The sequence below is a fragment of the Camelus ferus genome, chromosome 9 (genome assembly GCF_009834535.1).
Source record: "Camelus ferus isolate YT-003-E chromosome 9, BCGSAC_Cfer_1.0, whole genome shotgun sequence".
NCBI classification, from domain to species: domain Eukaryota; kingdom Metazoa; phylum Chordata; class Mammalia; order Artiodactyla; family Camelidae; genus Camelus; species Camelus ferus.
This window is the reverse complement of record NC_045704.1, coordinates 16,825,217-16,841,875: the sequence shown is the minus strand read 5'-3', so window position 1 is coordinate 16,841,875 and position 16,659 is coordinate 16,825,217. Positions and strand designations below refer to the sequence as shown.

The 16,659-nt window shown below is 42.5% G+C and overlaps 2 protein-coding genes across 2 annotated transcripts in view; one reads left to right on the top strand and one right to left on the bottom strand.

Annotated features, from left to right (window-relative positions):
* LOC102516314 (carcinoembryonic antigen-related cell adhesion molecule 6-like) overlaps positions 1–7,466 on the bottom strand; it is a 41,357-nt gene extending 33,891 nt beyond the window's left edge. Inside the window, 2 exon segments of the mRNA XM_014550920.2 lie at positions 4,366–5,237; positions 7,371–7,466. Of these exon segments, the coding sequence (XP_014406406.2) occupies positions 4,366–4,430 (65 nt within the window). The 5' untranslated portion in view covers positions 4,431–5,237; positions 7,371–7,466.
* TEX101 (testis expressed 101) lies at positions 4,529–7,432 on the top strand. The gene is made up of 6 exons (XM_032485905.1): positions 4,529–4,590; positions 5,212–5,313; positions 5,441–5,581; positions 5,711–5,893; positions 6,916–7,044; positions 7,203–7,432. Exons 2-6 carry the CDS (start codon positions 5,250–5,252, stop codon positions 7,409–7,411), a joined length of 726 nt encoding a protein of 241 aa, XP_032341796.1. The 5' UTR covers positions 4,529–4,590; positions 5,212–5,249; the 3' UTR covers positions 7,412–7,432.
* Positions 7,467–16,659: the final 9,193 nt, after the last annotated feature.

Genomic DNA, 16,659 nt, shown 5'->3' with positions numbered 1-16,659 from the left:
AGCTCCCTTCTACATAAATCCACACTTGAACACAAAGCCAGGCACACCCGTGATGTGCTGGTAAATGTTTAGCAACTGTTTCCCAGAAGGGAGAAATAAAAGCTCTGATTTAACATGTAAGTCAATGAAATTAGAACACATCATACACAAAAATAAACTCAAACTGGCTTAAAGACTTACACATGAGACAAGACACCATAAACCTCCTAGAAGAGAACATAGGCAAAACATACTCTCATATAAATAGTAGCAATGTTCTCCTAGGGCAGTCTATCCAGGCAATAGAAATAAAAGCAAAAATAAACATATGGGACATAAATTAAACTTATAATCTTTTGCACAGCAAAGGAAACCATACACAAATCCAAAAGACAACCTACAGAATGGGAGAATATATTTGCAAATGATGCCACTGACAAGGGCTTAATTTCTAGAATACACGAACAGTTCATTCAACCCAAGAACAAAAAAACAAACAATCCAATCCAAAAATGGGCAGAAGACCTAAATAGACATTTCTCTAATGAAGACATACAAATGACAAATAGGCACATGAAAAAATGCTCAATATCGCTAATTATCAGAGAAATGCAAATCAAAACTACAATGAGGTATCATCTCACACTAGTCAGAATAGCCATCATTAAAAAGTCCACAAACAATAAATGCTGGAGAGGGTGTAGAGAAAAGGGAACCCTCCTACACTGTTGGAGGGAATGTAGTTTGGTGCAGCCAATATGGAAAACAGTATGGAGATTCCTTTAAAAATTAAAAACAGACTTATCATATGATCCAGCAACCCTACTCCTGGGCATATATCCAGAGGGAACTCTAATTCGAAATGAAACATGCACCCCAATGGTCACAGCAGCACTATATACAATAGCCAAGACATGGAAGCAACCTAAATGTCCATCAACAGATGACTGGATAAAGAAGTCGTGGTGTACACACACACACACACATATACACAGTGGAATACTACTCAGCCATAAAAAAGATAAAATAATGCCATTTGCAGCTAAATGGATGGACCTGGAGATTGTTGTACTAAGTGAATTAAGCCAGAAAGAGAAGGAAAAATACCATATGTTATCATTTATGTGTGGAATCTAGAAAAATGACACAAATGAACTTATTTACAAAACAGAAACAGACTCACTGATATAAAAAACAAACTTATGGTTACCAGGGGGTAAAGAGGGGATAGAGGGATAAACTGGCATTTCAGGATTTGCAGATACACACTACTAATTATAAAATAGATAAACAACAAGGTCCTACTACATAGCACTGGGAACTATATTCAATACCTTGTAATGGCCTATAATGAAAAAGAATATAAAAAGGATACACACAGAGACACACTCATACAGATATATATAAATGAATCATTATGTTGTACACCAGAAATGAACATAACATTGTAAATTAACTATGCTTCAATTAGAAAAAAAAACAGAAATTTGGTGAAGAAGGGGGGCTTACACTTTCAAGGTTCTTTCTAAATCTGAGATTGAGGGATTCTGTGGCCAGGTCGCCTGGAGTATGACTCAAGAATGTAATCATCTTCCCAAGCCTGGGACCTGGAGGGACAGACATGGGCTGAGAATGGGGGCAATTTCTTCCCATATTCTTTGACATGGAATCATTCAAAAATGTCAAAGACAGGGTAAGCCTGAAGGCAGAAAATATCCCTTGGCTGCCTCTCCCCATCGCCGAAGAATCAGATCTGATTCTTACTCTTCTCATAACAGAGTCAGGTGAGTAGGCTTTGGTAGAAAGGGGTGTTCCCTCCGCACACTCACCCAGTGGGATGCACTATATACACCTTGTGTTAACAGGGTACCCTGAATTCAGCTCACCACTCTGGCCTATTCTCAATCCCCGAGTCAGCCTCCGAGCCCTTGACTCGCTCCGGGGACACCCCCTCAATCTTACATCTTCATACCCTCCCAACACCAGCCATCAAGGTAGCCACCATGGGAAGCAAAGTCTCCATCGGGAATGACACTAATGCAGAAGACTTCACAAAATGGTAGCAGGAAGCCCCTGCAGCACTCGCTGTTCTGTACTCATTGCTTCATCTGCACACAAGTCTCTCTAACATGCTCTTATGGGGGGAATTGCCCCTGAATTCGTATGTTGAAGTCCTAAACCCCAATACCCCAGAAAGTGACCTTATTTAGAAATAGGATCTTCACAGACATAATGAAGTTTTAGTGAGGTCGTTACAGCAGACCCTAATCCAATATAACAGGTATTTTATACTAAGGGAAAAACTGGACACAGAAACACGCATAGAGGAAAGATGGTATGAAGACACAAGGAGAAGACAGCAAGCTACAAGCCATAGAGAAAGGCCTGGAACATACGCTTCCCTCACAGCCCTCAGGAGGAACCAACCCTGCTGATACTTTGATTTTGGACTTCTGGCCTCTCAGTCTGTGCAGCAGCCCCAGCAAACTAATTAACAAGCCAAGAGTCTATTTAAGCTAAATGTCCATTGACAGATGACTGGATAAAGAAGTTGTATATTTCTACAATGGAATACTACTCTGCCATAAAAATAATAAAATAATGCCATTTGCAGCAACAGGGATGGACCAAGAGATCATCATTCTAAGTAAGCCAGAAAGAGAAAGAAAAATACCATGTTGTATCACTCATATGGGGAATCTAAAAGAAAAAAAAGACACTATGAACTCATCTACAAAACAGACACAGACTTGCAGACTTAGTAAACAATCTCATGGTTACCAGGGAAAGGGGGTGGAAGGGGATAAATTTGGGAGTTTGAGATTTACAAGTGTTAGCTGCTATATATAAAAATAGATTTTAAAAAAAGTTTCTCTTGTATAGCACGGGGAACTATGTTCAATATCTTGCAATAACCTTTAATGGAAAAAAAATACGAAAACGAATATACATATGTATGTGCATGACTGGGACATTGTGCTGTACATCAGAGATTGACACATTGTAATTGACTGTACTTCAATAAAAAAAATTAAAAAAAATAAGATGAACTTCACTACAGGTGCTTGAAGCCAGTTGTGGGGTTAGGACTGAAGAGGCAGGGCAAGTGCTAGTCAGGGAGATGGGAAAGGACGAGGAGCCTGAAACAAGACACTGGAACTCGAAGCGGGTGAATATGTAGCTTCCAACCACCCTCTCTGCCCTCCAGTTCCCCCTAACCCACTGGTCCTGCATTGGCAATTGTAGCCAAGAACTGAGACCTTGCCCCACACTTATAGTTACACAATGACCCAGGAAAACCACATACTATTACACATCATGGGAAGTGAGAGCTGGAGGCCTGAGTCCTGAAAAGAAGGGTGGCTCCGAGCCCCGGGTCCTGAGGGACAGCAGGGTCTTTGGGACTAGAACTACCTCTTAGCATATATATTAACTGTGACTATTTATGTTAATAATAATATTAATAATTATATTCTTAATATTAACAGCCCCCAGTTGAAAGTTCTTAAATATTTTTTACATAAAATTTAGAGTTTTACCAGCATCACTCTTTTTTAAAAATAATTTTAGAACATGGATTCTTTTATTCCCTTCTTTTTCTTTTTAACTTTTTTTTAAATTTAAGTATAGTCAATTTACAATGTTGTGTCAATTTCTGGTACCAACACCATTCTTATTGTGGCATTTTCTCTATTAAAAATATATATTCCTTTATGCCGTAGAACTCACAAAAACAGTACTAAGTCTGAAAGAACACAAAGAGCATTTTTACTTCACGTTACATCTAGAAAGCATATATATGTATACATATGTATGTATATGTGTATGTGTGTGTGAATGTATATATATGTATGTACGTATATATATAAAATAGGATTTTCAGCCACGAACAAGAAATCTGAATGACATATCTTGTTCATGGTACTGACACCTGCACGTGTGTTAGATAAGGCGGCAATCTGTCATTCAGGTTACTTAAAGTAATGCTGAGGCCGGCATTTCCTTCCTTTAGTCTTCCAGAAGACCACGGAGGGGCTGGTGCCATGATGTGTTCAGAGGATGAGGCCCGGGCTAAGCAGAAACCACTGCAAGTGAAGGGCAAGGAGGCCAAGTTGCCTCCCAGTGGCTATGGCCACTGGGTCGGGGCTGGGGCAGGGGCCAGGCTGGAAGTGCGAGACGCAATTAGGCAGGGAGAAACGTTCAGAGGATGAAGGCCAAGGGTGTGACCTCCTCGTGTGGCTGGAGAAGTTGAGATGCCATAGCCCAATTAAATCAGGTCATTTGCGGACACACTGCCTGCCCCGCACCTCATGCCTCGTGCTGCAAAGACAACCGGGTTCTCGGCCCCCCAGTTTACCGGACACTTGACATTCCGCGCCTGCGTACCTTCCAAGATTGCCAGGAATAGGCCTCTCCCGGGCCAATGCGGTGTGGCGTTCCTCCAGGCTCATCCAATGAGCTCATCAGATGCTTTCGAGTCGACCAATGGGGCTTCGAATGATCTGTCCGGTAAATAGGCCCCGCCTCCCGTGCCTTGAGGAGACTGTAGGTGAAGGACAGGTTGGGCGAGTGGGGCGTTCGAGGCCGTTCCTTCAGCACCGTGAGATTCTTGTGAGATCATCTGAAAGCCAGGAAGGATTTTGGTCCCTTAAAGGGAAAAAGGGCCCTGGGGACTCAGATTCTTGGGTCCTGAGGAAAAAGAAGGCTGGGGACTAGGACTCCTGGATCTGAGGGGGAGGCGGGGGGCTGGGGCCTTGCACTCGCGGGTCTGAGAGACGGAGAGGCTGGGTGCCCAGAATCATGTGTCCTGCCAGAAAAGGTGACTGGAACCCTAGGCAGGACAGGCGTGGGATTTCAGAATCCCAGGTTCTGATGAAGTTGGGGGCTGGGGACTGAGATACTTGGGCCTCAAAAGAGCATAGGTTTGAACCTGGACGCCTGAGTCTGAGGGAGAGGGAGCCTTTGGGCCAGACTTACGGATCCCGAGGTTGCAGGGCACTGGGCCGTTGAACCCCTTGGTCTAGGTGGCTGTGTATGAGAATTACAGCTGAGGAAACTGAGGCTTGTTAACTAGTTAACTTGCTTGAACTCACAAGCTAGACAGGGACAGATTGACTTTAGACGTCATCGTTTTACATGCCCATAAGCTCTGTCCTGAAGTCAGTACTTGCCAGAACCTAGATTTAACGTCATTCCATCTGGTTGAAAAGTTTCTTCTCCATCAAATCGCAGATCCTGATCAGTTCTTCCAAACGTCTCTAAAAGAAGCCATGGGGACCTGTTATAACCAGGGTTTGCTGCTCCTCTTTCTCCTAGGAGCTCCGACCTTGACCCGTATGTACTGGGGCAGTTGGGGGAGGCAGCTGGGTCACAGAGGATAGATTGCTAGTGAGAAAGCAGTGATTTTGGGGCCCACAGAGAAGGGCAAATTCTTATCTTTATCTCACGTTCTCCCCCTTAGTACAAAATTTGAAATGTCAAAAGGCTACATTCAAGGGTATAGAAGAGGATCCAAGAGACACCTTTAACTGGACCACAGAGAAAGTTGAGACTTGTGACAATGGGGCATTGTGCCAGGAAACCGTGCTAATGATTAAATCAGGTAAATGCGAAACAGGCAGTTGGGTTTGAGGTGGGGAGGTGATTATGTCCATATTAATGCTGTTTCCCCCTTGCCCAGGTCAAACTTTAGGCCCCCCACCCACTTTCCTTCCCTTTTATCTCACTGCAGGGATCAACACGGTAATTTTGGCCACTAAGGGCTGCAGCTCGGAGGGGACACCAGAAATACTGTTTGTCCAGCACGCTCCACCCCCTGGCATATTCGTGGTCTCCTACAGTAACTACTGTGAGGAGCCCCTTTGCAACAACAGAAAGGACTTATATGAGATATGGAGTCCAGAAGAGACCCCAGGTACCTTGGGAGGGGAGAGACGGGTGCTAAGAGGAACTCTCTGCACCCCTGAAAAATGGTAGGTCTTCTTTCTTTGTGTTCTTACTTGGCTTAGGTCCAAGTGGGCCACAGACAAAAGGACTTCAGACCTTTTTGCCCGTCTTTCTTCTTCTAAATTGTCACCTTGAGTTCCATAAACTGCTCTGAGCAGAGGGAAATCAGTAAAGGCTGGAGTGTAAATTGGGTTTTGTGTTTATTAAGCAGTAGAGGTTTCTGAGCAGGGCAGTGGCACCAGCAAACTAACAGCTATTGCTTCTCCATTGCTGCATGACCCCAGCCCAGTTCCCCCATTTGTCCCCAAGGCCTATAGTAATTTGGCCCTGTCTATCTTCTCAGCTCTTTGCCTTCTCTTCCCACTCTCATTTATTGTGTTCTAGCTGGGCTAGTATTCAAAATATTTAACCAGTCAGAATGGATGCTGGCTATAAAAAACAGTCCAGCCCTACCTGTGCCCACCAGATGAATATCAACAATGCAATTTCTCACAATTCCCCAATCAATCCATCAAGTTGGCTCCCACCGCCAGGCCTTTGTCCTTGTTGTTTCTTTTGCTACCCTCACCCAACCCCCATTTTCACATAGCTAACCTCTGTTCATCCTCCATCTCAACTCAAGTGTCAGCTGTGTGAAAATACTTAACTGAGTTATTTTAGGTAGTTAGGTACTCCGCCATTTCTTTGCCCCTACACCTTGGACACCATGCCTACTGAGTTGTATTGTAGTTAATTACTTACATGTCTGTCTCCATCAAGACAATGACCCTAGATGGCAGGAACTGTGTCCTTTTCATTTCTGTAGCTCCACACCCAATCACAGACTTTGGAAGTCATGTTGGGTTCAGCTGGAGACGGTGGGGGGGTTGTAGTAATAGGCCTTGATTAGAGTGGCACCAGCAGGGAAGACTCAAGGAAGTGAAAGCAGCAAGGCGAGACAACACTAGAGGCAGGACTCACTCTTAATTGTCCCTCTCTTTCCCCCTTCAGCTTCCAGCGAGTCAGCAACCCTCTTCTGCCCAACCTGTGTGGCTTTGGGGACCTGTTTGAATGCTCCTTCTCTTCCCTGTCCCAATGGTACAAATCGATGCTATCAAGGAAAACTTCAGGTCACTGGAGGTAAATTGAATATCTGATGGTTTCAGAGGCCAAAAAATGAGACATCTGAGTGTAGCCCAAAATATTCTGTCACTCAGGGTCCCAGGAATAGGGAAGATGGGATTCCTCTCTGATTTCCTAAAATATCTATGTGTCTCCCCATCTTTCTTGTTCCATAGGAGGCCTCAACACACCTTTGGAGATCAAAGGCTGTACATCCATAACTGGTTGCAGGCTGATGTCTGGGGTCTACACAGTAGGCCCCATGTGGCTGAAGGAAGTATGTCCGTTCAAGACTCTCACTCCCCGAAAGGTTGAAAATGCAGCCATGTGGCCTCCCACTTCACCTTGGAGGTTAGAGCTGCTGCTGCTGCTGCTTGTCCGTTGAGGAGGTGCTTCTGGTCCCGGTCACTGGACCCCTCTTTTGACATCATCAGCAGGTTGAGGAACAGGTGGAGATCTGAGGAACAGAGAGTTTCTGTGGATGTATTTGATATTTCTAATAAAGTTTCTGCTGTGATTTGTGTATGCCTCAAGACTAGAAGTGGAGTTATAATGCTGAAAGGGCCCTCAAAATCCATCTTCTCCAACCTACACATTTTGCAAGAAGGGAATCAGAAATCTCGAAAAGCACAGTGAATTTCTCACACTTACATAGCTATGGGCAGAGCCAAGACCAGAACTTAGATATTTTGACCCAGAGTCTGGTTTTTCTTTCATTTTAATGGGCTCCCTTCTCTTGCCAGCTGGACAAGAGACTAACATTATCCGCCTCTAGAATATTCCTAATCCAATTCTTAAGGCCAGAGTCATCTGCTTTGGGGTTCCCTGGGAAGTGTGGCAGAATGAGAAAAATCAGACTCTAAATTCTTCAATTATAATGGGCCCCATTCCCTCTGTCCTGTTTGTCCCTTGTCCACTTCACATCATTCCTTCCCACCTCTGCTGCCTACTCAATGCCTCGTCAGTGGACAGGGGAACTTAGGAGGGAGCTGGGGCTCAGTAGAGTATGAGGAATGTGGGCCTAGAACTATTGCGTGGGGAGATTCTTTTTCAGATTCTTATGCTTATATATTTACTTATTACTCAGGAATACACAAAGTCTATGTTATTGTAAAAGACTCCAGTGATATAGGAGCTGTAAATGTACAGAGCAAAGTAAAAGGTAGAGTAAAGGGAACAGACTTTTTTCATTTTTTTTAAAAAACAGCTGTGTTGAGGCTTAATTGACATACAGTAAACTACAATGGGGGTGGGAGGAGAGGCTTTTAATGCAAACTGTTGACCCTCTCACAAAGGGCAGGGAAGTCTGTTCACGGTATATTCCAGCCAAGTTCTTTCTAGAAAGTTCTCTAGTTCTAACTAACTCTTTGAGGTAAAACCCCACTCCTGCTAATACTTTATCTTTGTTCCTAGGCATCTAGTTCGTTCTCTACTGTGTCAGTTTGGTGAATTTCTCCAAAGAGGGAGAGGAAGCACAAACAAATAAAAATTTAACTTAGTGAGGGGACATATAAAGCTGGGAAATTCCAAGCATTCAGAGCTATGGCTGGTAAATACTATTTGGGGTAAAACACAAAATCAAGAACAAAAAAATCAGAAAAGCCGGGTAGGTGTCTCCCATAGGACACTGGCTTTTTAATGGCACTGAAGACAGTTGCAGAAGACATTCCTGAGTGAATGGAGGAGGGTAACAGTTTTCAAAAATGTGGCCTATGAATTGTTTTGATATTTAAAAAATTATATGTATCATATGCCAAAGGGTTTTATGCAGTATTTACACATTTCTCAGGCCACAAACTCGTGTGCAAACTTTCTAATATTTTAATATAAGTATATAAAATATTTATGTTATTTGTTTTTATGATAATTTTGTTTATAACAATCTCCCATCCTACTTAGTGGTTGGTAGAAACTTAGCCAGTTTGAACAAAATTCAGTCATGTCAGGGTTTTCTCAGTCACTTCAGATTTAAGTTCAGTCCATTCAGGGCTTTTTATCCTTTCCACTCTCCTCACCCAGGGCTCTGCTATAGTGCTGGTGGGGAGCAGGGGGTGACTGTCTAGTTTTCACCTCTCATGCTGCTCATGATCAAGTTCTTACTGAAGCCTGGCACTTGGCTTCCATTCCTGCTGGTTTCCACTGGAAAACCTTCAACCCCGTCTGGGCATTCGTGGACATCCACACAGGTCCTGTAAGCTCTGTTGGCCCTCTCAGCTATTTCAGGGCCTCTTCCAACTGCTCACAAAGCCCCCTGAGGTGCTTCAGGAATCTGAGGCTGCATAGGCATCCCATGTGGCTGGTGAAATTCCTCCACGATCTGGAGAAAAGATAATTTCATAGGGACTTATTTTTCTGCCAAGATACTTGGGAAAAAATGGGACCTAGACTCTGAAATTTTTCACCTACCATATACAGATCACTATCATATGTTCTTCTCAAATCTATTGTTTTTTGGCAACAATCATGCCACAAAGCCTTCATTCTTAGACTGAAACTTGAAAATTCCAAGTCTAACAAGTCAAAGGTTGGGCCTTTGGAATTCCATCTACCTCTACTTCAATTTACATAGCCTAGTTTGAAACTTCAAGGCTGAACACGAAGGTATTTCCGGCTCTTTGCATTTCTACGGTAATAGGCCTACTGACTGGGGGAGAAGGGGGATGTACAAAGAACCAGGGTGTGGGGAGACAACAGTCATAGCGAAATATAACCCTGCCCTATGCCTACTCCTTCACCCACCTGGATTTAGCCTCTCGTTACACATGACATTCATTACTCCCTTCAGGGTTGTGTTTGTGTTCTTTCCTCTCTGAAATTCCATCTCTTCTTCCCACCTACCCACCCTAGAGGTCTCCACTACACGGCTCACTGCCAACTCTAGCAGACCATTCCTGACTTCTCTGGCACCCACTGAGCCCCCTCAGCATAGCCCCAGCACATCTGCTTGCCTTACTTCAATATTTGACTGTTTCTCACACAATGCACTGTCTGATAAGGTAACAGCACTTTATGGACAGGCATCATTTGCAACTGCTTTATAACTTAGCACCCATTAGATGTGACTGGCAACTTGATGTTATGAGCCTTCCAGAACTGCTTATGGAAGTGAGCCAAACTTCCGCTACACACGCACACACACTCCTCTCCAACAGCTAAACGAACCACCACCAACCATCGTCAATTACCTTAAACTTGATGCTGATGTGGAGAAAAAAGGCAGTAAGTTCTGGAGGGTAGACAAGAAGAGAGGCAGAAGACTTTAAGAAGAATGGGCATTGCAAAAAGGTAAGAATCTGAAAATTCCTCTATCTTGTCAATGATGTTGTAGTGGCTGTGTAGTCACACCCTAGTTTGGGGCAGTGATGTCAGAATGGGAGGTCTGTTTTGAGCCTGAGCTAGGAAACCAGCTGTTCAGATTCTTTTACTATTTGAAAATAATTATCACTTATTGGGCAATTAATCTGTTTCCTGCTCTATACCAAAAACTTTAGAAATGCAATTTGTATGATTCTACTGTGCATTTTTGTAGGCAATTGGAGGCAACTCAAATATTTATTACTAGGGGAACAGATAAGCAAAATGTGGCAGACACATTCTTTGGATGGGCAACATTTATCATTCAAATCACATTATGTTTTTTAAAAAAGTAAGAAATTTCTTTTGCAGCAAAATATCACTTGTATAAATTAAGCAATGCTACAGTCAGAATACAGAACAGTTTCTTTACCTCAGAAACTCTCTTGATCTACTGTAGTCACATTTCTCCTCATCCAAGCCCTTGACAACCACTGATCTGTTCTCTTTCACTATAGATTTGTCTTTTTTAAAATGTCATAGAAATGGAATCGTACAGTATGGAAATTTTTGAGACCAGTTATGCCTTTGAGATTCATCCATGTTATGTATATCAACAGTTTGTTCCTTTTTATTGATGAATATTATTCTGTTGTATGGACATAGCACCATTTGTTTATCCATTAATGCACTGAAGATGTTGTGTGGTTTCTAGTTTGGGGGAGTTATGAATTAAACTGCTATAAACATTTGTACAGGGAAATATATACAAGATCTTGTGGTAGCTCACAGCGAAAAAAAAAGTCACAATAAATATACGTATGTTCATGTATAACTGAAAAATTGTGCTGTGCACTGGAATTTGACACAACATTGTAAAATGACTATAACTCAAAAAATGTTAAAAGAATTTGTGTACAAGTTTTTATAGAAACATAAAATTGTATTTCTCTAGGATGAATACTTAGGCGTAGGATTGCTCAGTCATATGGCAAAGAGTGTGTTTAACTTTACAAGAAATTGAGAAACTGTATTCCAGAGTTCTTGTATCTTTTTTTTTTTTTATTCTCACCAGCAATGTATGAGAATTCCAGTTTTATACTTTTCAGAATACAGGTCCTGAACATATATTGTTAGATTCATTCTTATTTCACCTTTTTGGAGCTATTATAAATGGTACTTTTAAATGTCAGTTTTTAATTTTTCATTGCTAGTTTACGAAATAAGCGCAATTGATTTTTGTGTATTGACCTTATACCCTGCAATGTGGCTAAACTCATTTATGTTTTTTGTGTGTATGTGAATTTCATGGGATTTTCTAAGTGGACAATCATGTCATCTGCAAATAGGGACAGTTTTTTTTTTTCTTTCCAATATGTAGGCCTTTTATTGCTTTTTTTTTTTTTTTTCTTATTGTAGTGATTAGGACTTCTAGTACAATGAGTAAAAGTAATGAGAGTGGACACTTGGGTTTGTTCCCAATCTTAGGAAGTTTCTTAAAAAATTAAACATACACTTACCATAGGATTCAGCCATTCCTTTCCCAAGGACTCCCCAGAAGAAACAAAAGCATGTATCCATACAAAGATTTTTATACAAATGTTCCTAACAGCTTTATTTATAACAGCCCAAAACTGGAAACAACTTCAGTGCCCAACAACAGTGAAAGAATAAATAAAGTATGATACATCTTCATAATGGAATACTACTCAGTGAAAAAAGGAATGAACTATTGATGTAGACAGTGACATGGATGAATCTTAAAATAATTATCCTAAATGAAAGAAGCTAGACAAAAAAAAAAAAAAGAATCCATACTGTATGACTGCATTTATATTAAGCTTTAGAGAATGAAGTCTACAGTGACAGAAAGCAGGTCTGTGGTTATCTAGAATGGGGCTGAGGGGAGGAATGGATTACAAAGGAGCACAAATTTTTGGAGTGATAGATATATTCATCTCTTGATTGTGGGAACAGTGAGGTTTCTGGGGTGATTACATATGTCAAAAGTCAAAAGATTGTACCCTTTATATATGAAACTTATTACCTATTTTATATATAGCAGTTAGTATCTGCAAATCTCAAACTCCCAATCTATTCCTTCCCATTCCCTTCCCCCACTGGTAACCATAAGTTTGTTTTCTAGTCTGTGAGTCTGTTTCTGTTTAGAAATACAATTGATTTTGAAATTTATTTTGTACCCTGCAATTTTGTGTGTGAGTCACACTTTCCTGTATCATTGTATGCGTCCAACTTTTTTTTTTATTGAAACCTGGACGTTTTATATAATGTATTGTCCCAGCTTTGAAAACTGATTATTACCTGCCCTGGGCTTCTTGTTGTTTGTTTCGTGACTTGGTTAGACTATTTCAGTGATGTCTTTCATCTCTGCAGAGAGCATCTGATGTTGGTAGTCACGGGGCATCTCCTTGAGCATACAACCCAGTCTCCCTGGAAAGACAGTGTTTCCAGCAAGGCTGTCTTGTCTGTCTTTTCCCCTGATCTCCCAGTTAAGCTGTCTGCCTCTGCTGTGATCACACCCAGCTGTTAGGTTCCACTAGTTGCTGGCTGATTATTCTATTGTTTTTAACAGTGCCCTGGGACATAAATTGCCTCACAATCAGATCCTATTAAATTCAGGCAGGGGTTGCTTCTGAGGACAAGCTTTGAGGTTTTGTTCGGACCCCAGGAGGACTCCAGTTAGCTGTGTCTTTCCCTAGTTCTCTTTTGTTAGACAGCAAGCCTAGGGTTTAGTTTGTTGACTTCATGGAACTGCCAATCGCCTCTTCATTGCTTACAACTGAAATCTCCGTTGTTTACAAGAGGGCCCTTAGTCATGAACTTCTCCACCATTCTGTCCCAAATGAAGTTGTGGAAAGAACTTTAAATCCCTCTTTTCTTATCTGTATCTCTGAGCCACAGTTTGAGAGCCACAGGCAAGGACAGTGGAGAACTTTTCTCAGAATGCCACTCCTGCTTCACAAACAGGGCATGGGTAGGGGTGGTAGCCTCTGGTCTTCTTGGCTTGCTTCTCCCAGCATGGAAAATCTTCACCACAAGCAAGCTGGAGCAAGGCTGATGGAGATCCCAGGATCCTCAGCCTGCTGTTTTTCGGTAGAGCCTTGGCCCTATGATTGACATTTGGGTGGAGGAGAGAGTCTCTAGCCTCTCAATCACACTTGCCTGAAATTTTCCTTTGCAGAATGGAGTTGAGGTGGGTGAGTAAGGCTGGCAGCCTGCCCCACTGGCAGTGATGCTGGAGTCCTTGACTGGGAGATGGGGCAAGAGGGAACCTCTCTTTTTGGATACACCCACTCATAATGTTACTTTCATCACCCAGAGCTAGAGGTAGGTGGGGAATCAGAGCTCAAAAACCAGACCCTCTGCTGTTCTTACTGATATTTAGTATATTTTCGTGAATAAATGTCTCTTTAAAATCCATTCAGAGTGGCAAAAATTGAAATTTCTTTCTTACTTTTCTGGAACCACAAGAGAAGATTTCCTGAGCAAACTGTGGTTACCTGGGGGGAAAGGTGGAGGTGGGGGGCAAGGGAGGGATAGGTTAGGAGTTTAGGGTTAATGGATACACATTACTATATATAAAATAGATAAACAACAAGGACCTACTGCATAGCACAGGGAACTATATTCAATTTCTTGTAATGAGCTGTAATGGAAAAGAATCTGAAAAAAAGGTATTCATGTATATGTATAACTGAATTGCTTTGCTGTGCACCTGAAACTAATATTGTAAACTGACTACACTTCTATAAAAATTAAGAATTAAAAAAAATTTTTTTAAAAAGAAGATTTTTCTAGGCTCCTTAACTGAATAGCCCTTACAATCACCTGGTTTTTAGTTTTAGTCTTAATTACTAACCCCAACATCATAAAGACCCACGAACGATGACCTCTCCGAACGGTGACTAAAGGGGCATCACCAGGTCCCGCAGTCACTATTACATATCTCATGCTCATGCACCAGAATAAAGAGTAGGTTTTCTGGCTTTGAGGCACTTTCTTTATTTCCGGCACCTGTGAATTTAACGTCTCATTCAAGACCAGCTAGTAACTGAAATATTACTCTTCTAGAATATCTGCTTTTTTTTTCTCTCTTAAGGGCAGTAAGTCTTCTGAAACAGTCTGAGGGCCAAGTCAGTGCCAGGTTCTGCACTTAGGACAGATGCCAGAACAAACAGGCCAGTCCACCTTGTCCTTCCAAAGATTACATTCCCCCAGGGAGGATGGACAGTTTAATTGCAAGTTGGGAGGGAAAGAACTGGAAGGGTATGACCAAAGATCCTCGTACTGGGGACACCAATATTACATGTTACAGGCGTACAGTATAGCGAGCCACAGTTTTTGAAGGTTATGCTCCATTTATAGTTATTATAAAATATTGGCTATATTCCTCATGTTGTACAAATACATCCTTATAGCTTATTTTATACCTAATAGTTTGTGTCTCTTAATCCCCTACCCCTATATTGCCTCTCCTCACTGGTAATTGCTAGTTTGTTCTCTGTATCTGGGAGAGACTCTCATTTGAAACATAGGTTTCTCTGTAAAAAAATGAAAAAAAGACCACACCTGCAGAGAAAGTGGTTTAATTGATGGACCCATGCACAGCGGGAACGTGGTGGCGTCGCAGGGAAAGGATTACACCTCTGTCACTCAGGGCATCACTTTCATACTTGAGATTTCTTGATTTTCAAATGCTTGACGGCACCCAAGGCCATGGGTAGGCGCACTGCACAGCAATGGAACATGGTCATGGGGTCAGTGGCAATGAATTCTGCCTGTTTTCCAGTCAGTCCCATGGAGGGCAAAGGTCTATCTCTCCATCGACTGCCGTCTCACCCCTGCTCAGAAGACTGCGTGTTGTCCTCTCTCTGCCCCTCGCTCACTTTCTTTTCCACCTTTTCTGGTCACGAATCCTTCCCAGATCCTCCTCCTTCCATTTTCCTCCTGCAAACCCTCTTCTTCCCTTTTGGACTCTCCTCTCTCCATCTTTCGCATTTTGCCCTTGTCTCTTACTCTCTTTCCATCTTTCCTCCCCTTTCCCCTCTCCCCCCTCTCTGGACCTCTGCTCCTCACTCTTCCTCCTGCACCTTCCTACCTCATCCTGTCTTCCCACCTGCCTCCTCTTTCCTTCTCACTCCTCTCCGTGGCACCTCACTCCACCTCTTTATCCAGCTCTGTCTCTTCCCGGCTCACCCCTGTCTTTTCCCATCCTCCCCGGACACTCTTACCCTTTGATTGCTAGCAATACTTCCAAACTTTATCCTCGTCATAGTTTGGAGACAGTGAGCACCAAGGCTTCCAAATAATACTCCCAGCTCTTGTGCAACAGTTATAAAGTTCGCCACGATAGATAAAGGGAAGAGAACATTGGGCAAAGTCTGAAAAGTAGGAGGAATGGGTGAGAAAATTAATTCTGGTAGGGTTCTTTTAAGTCTTATCAGGAGAAAGGGACATGAATGGAACATGGGGGTGGGGGGTGGGTGGGCAGCTGTGTGAGGAGATGCCTGAGGCTTCCATTTGGAGGCAGTCATGGACATTCCCTTCTCATCTGGGAAGACACGTGCTCCTCCCATGAGGACAAGCTGCACACTCACCTTTCCTGCTACAGTATTTCCATCTTCCTACATAATCTGCATTTAGAGAACACTAGTTGTATATGGAACTACAGTCAGTACAAATAAAAATGCATTTCACCTCTGTAGATGAACGGGAAAATATATTCATTTTCTGAAAGAAGAAAGACATTGTCCACTTCTTTGGCTCTTAGTGTTTCACGATCTCTGCAGTAACACTGGCAAGTTTCTGTTCAAGCCAGCCCATCATCACCAAGGGCCTGGTGATCATTACAGAGCCCTCTGTGTCGGTGGCGCGATATCATGTACACACGAACACCGTGCGGAGAGAAGCGAAGCAGTTCTCTGTTAATTGATTTTTAGAAAAGGATTTATATAGAACATGCATGGTGCCTCACATATCATCTAAGTTATAACAATGTTAATAATCTTCAGCTATTTAGGTTCCCAGGCTCCAGGTTCCCAGGCTCCTGCAGTAAGCACAGGATGTTACATGATCAAGGACAGACTGTTTTAAAGTTCGTCACAAAACTTCATTAAGTAGGCCATCTCTCATCCAGCCGGCTGTGCCTGTCTGAGGTTGTCCTCCTCTGAGGATCTTACCCGTCGTTGGCTATCCAGCCGTCCATACTGGATACATTAAGTAGGCCATCTCTTATCCAGCCGGCTACGTGACAGCTCTCACAGCTTGTTTATCAGTTCAGCCCATGGCTTATTCTCTAGAGCCTTCAGGCGGGGGCCT